Source organism: Montipora capricornis, unplaced genomic scaffold, assembly GCF_036669925.1.
Source record: "Montipora capricornis isolate CH-2021 unplaced genomic scaffold, ASM3666992v2 scaffold_429, whole genome shotgun sequence".
NCBI classification, from domain to species: Eukaryota; Metazoa; Cnidaria; class Anthozoa; order Scleractinia; family Acroporidae; genus Montipora; species Montipora capricornis.
In genome coordinates this window covers 250,027-252,526 of record NW_027180161.1, presented here as the reverse complement: position 1 = coordinate 252,526, position 2,500 = coordinate 250,027, and the positions used below count along the sequence as shown (strand labels likewise).

General features: G+C 35.8%; 2 protein-coding genes across 5 annotated transcripts in view; both read right to left on the bottom strand.

The window, feature by feature from the left end:
• The window catches only part of LOC138035593 (protein NLRC3-like), a 47,659-nt gene that overhangs the window by 17,583 nt on the left and 27,576 nt on the right, over positions 1–2,500 (bottom strand). The gene's annotated exons all lie outside the window — the stretch shown is intronic.
• The window catches only part of LOC138035595 (uncharacterized), an 8,360-nt gene that overhangs the window by 430 nt on the left and 5,430 nt on the right, over positions 1–2,500 (bottom strand). The window contains exon 3 of the mRNA XM_068882238.1: positions 1–2,500. This exon is cut by the window's left edge and continues 430 nt beyond it; it is cut by the window's right edge and continues 485 nt beyond it. Coding sequence (XP_068738339.1) covers positions 2,459–2,500 — 42 coding nt within the window. The 3' untranslated portion in view covers positions 1–2,458.

Below are 2,500 nucleotides of genomic sequence, written 5' to 3'. Positions count from 1 at the left end.
GATGTTCCCTTTGAACCTGAAAGTGTGTAAATGATTATTTTACCAAGAATAAACAGTTAGGACACCTTGATATTTGACCCACAAGGCGACAAAACAAATTGTGCTAGTTTCTTTGTTTTCTCGAGCTGCAGTCCAAACATGTATCTGCACTGCACTGCACGCCATAAAATGTATTTTTAACAATGAGTTAATGCCAGTGAGTGAAAACAGACAAGGTTTCTCCTTTGTGACATGTCCTGGTAGCTTCACATTGTTGAATTTAGGCCATGTCCACACGTATCCGGAAATTTTTTTTTCCGCAAAAATTTTTTGCGGTTGCGAAAATTTTCGCGTCCACACGCAGCGTATTCAAATCGTTTACAGCCGTCCACATGTATCCGATTGTATCCGGAAATTTTCTGATTTGCTCTAGTGCCCAGTTCTTTTGCCGGAGAGAATCCTGAAATGAGCATTCGCATAATTGCGATTTGGCGTCATTTCTTCCGCGCCATAGCAACTGCAAGGTGTAAACAGTGGAAGCTTGTAGTTTATCACCCAAAAAAATGTCTAAATCTTCTGATAAAGTCAAGAAAAAGTATGCTGATTCATATAAATGGACCGATGATGAAGTTGAACTACTGCTGACGGTCACGAAAGTAAAAGTATTTGTTGTGTAAATTTATCACAGCTGCATTTATCTGAAAGCATGACATCAAACTAGAAATCAGAGCAATTAACAAAGACACAACCTTGCTGTACGCCATGTTTGTTTAATGCTCGCCGTGAAGACTGGATCCAAGAGAATGACGTAAGCGTATTCGCAAATTTGAGGATACGACCGTCCACACGTATACGTATTCGTATCGGATAAAAAAATTTCCACTCTGGAGAGCGTTTTCAAAAATTTCCGGATACGGCCGGAAAATACGCTGGATACGTGTGGACGCAAGCCGTATTCGTAAAAAAAATTTGCGTTTTCACAAATTTCCGGATACGTGTGGACGGGGCCTTAATCGGTATAGATAACAAAAGGAATGACGTCTATGCTTTCAGGAAATCTAACTCTTTATTACAGCAGAAAGAACAGTTTACTGATTATTGCTGTACACATTACGATTAAAAAATACTTGACCAAACCAAACATGCTAAAACTAACTTGAAATCTCAGTGTATGCTGTGATGTTTAATCACATAGGACAGTAATGCAAAGTACAGTACAGCCTCCAACGATACGATTCTAAACATGTTCACTGCACGACTTAGCTTGGTTGCACAATGTGCATAACTTAATATATGTCAGGTCTGACCAGTATTTCTTACATTTGAAACAAACCTTGGAAATCAAGCCTGTATGTTGCCTTTAGTCTGTGGGAAGTTTACCTTTGGCTATATGTCAACTATACATGTTCCACTTATAGTCCACAAATAATTATAGCAATTAGGAATTGTACTTAAGATTCTCAATAGTGCTTCCTTGTTCAAACTGACATATTAGTTACTTTTTTTCTGTATGTTTTTAAAATACTGATCAAGTGTAACATACTAAGGGGACTTCAGCCTGTAGACGAAATTTTCTTAAAATTTAATTTCCAGGTAAAATAATAGTAGAATGAGAGTATCCTCCAAATTTTAACACATCCTTTCTTATTATTCTTAATCTATATAGTTTCCCTGAATGTCAGAGGATGCTTGACAGTTTATAAAAGTACATGTTGGTAAATGTACATAAAAACATTGTACTAAAACTCAACATTTGCAAACAATAACACATTCAATCAATACCATATACTCCAAAAACCAAAATTACATCTGTCATTTTAGTAATAGTAATTTAAACTGTTCACAATACAAATTATCATTGGATGGTGTGCAACGTCTTAACCAGGTTCCCATAAGAGGCTGTCAAAGTAGCTTGCTCAATATTTTGAAACAAAACCTTATTAACAAAACCATTTAGTTGATGTGTGTAAATTTTATCCATATCACTTAAAACACTGTTATACTGCACATTGACTGGTTTGTTACTTAGTGATAAAGGACTTGAAAAATAATTAACGTTAAAAATCTGGAAAATGGGTTTTCAATTAAACCAGTCTTTTGAAATAAGCAGGAACACTACTAAGCAGATTCCAAGCTGCAACTGAGAATGCTTTTACTAGGTAAACCGTTGGGCTTGGTTTAAGTAAAAAAATTATAACTAAACAGCCGTCTACTACTTTTCAAAGTAGCGGATTAGGCAGGATAACACAACAGCAGTCCTATAAAACATGAACATCAGCTGGTTGTTTGTCGGTACTTAAAATACTCATTCACTTGGTTATCAGCTTAACACCCCAACTAGTAGGAGCATGTACTTCTTCAAAATAAAGTACATCGTAGATTTAGCACTAGCTTTGTTTCCATTACTTACCCAACATTAAACTAGTTATTGACCTTTAATTATAGTGTACTGTTTACACGATCTGGTCTAGAAAGTATTTTAAAACATGCTAAAACCTGTGCCTTCAAACTTCAAAGCCTT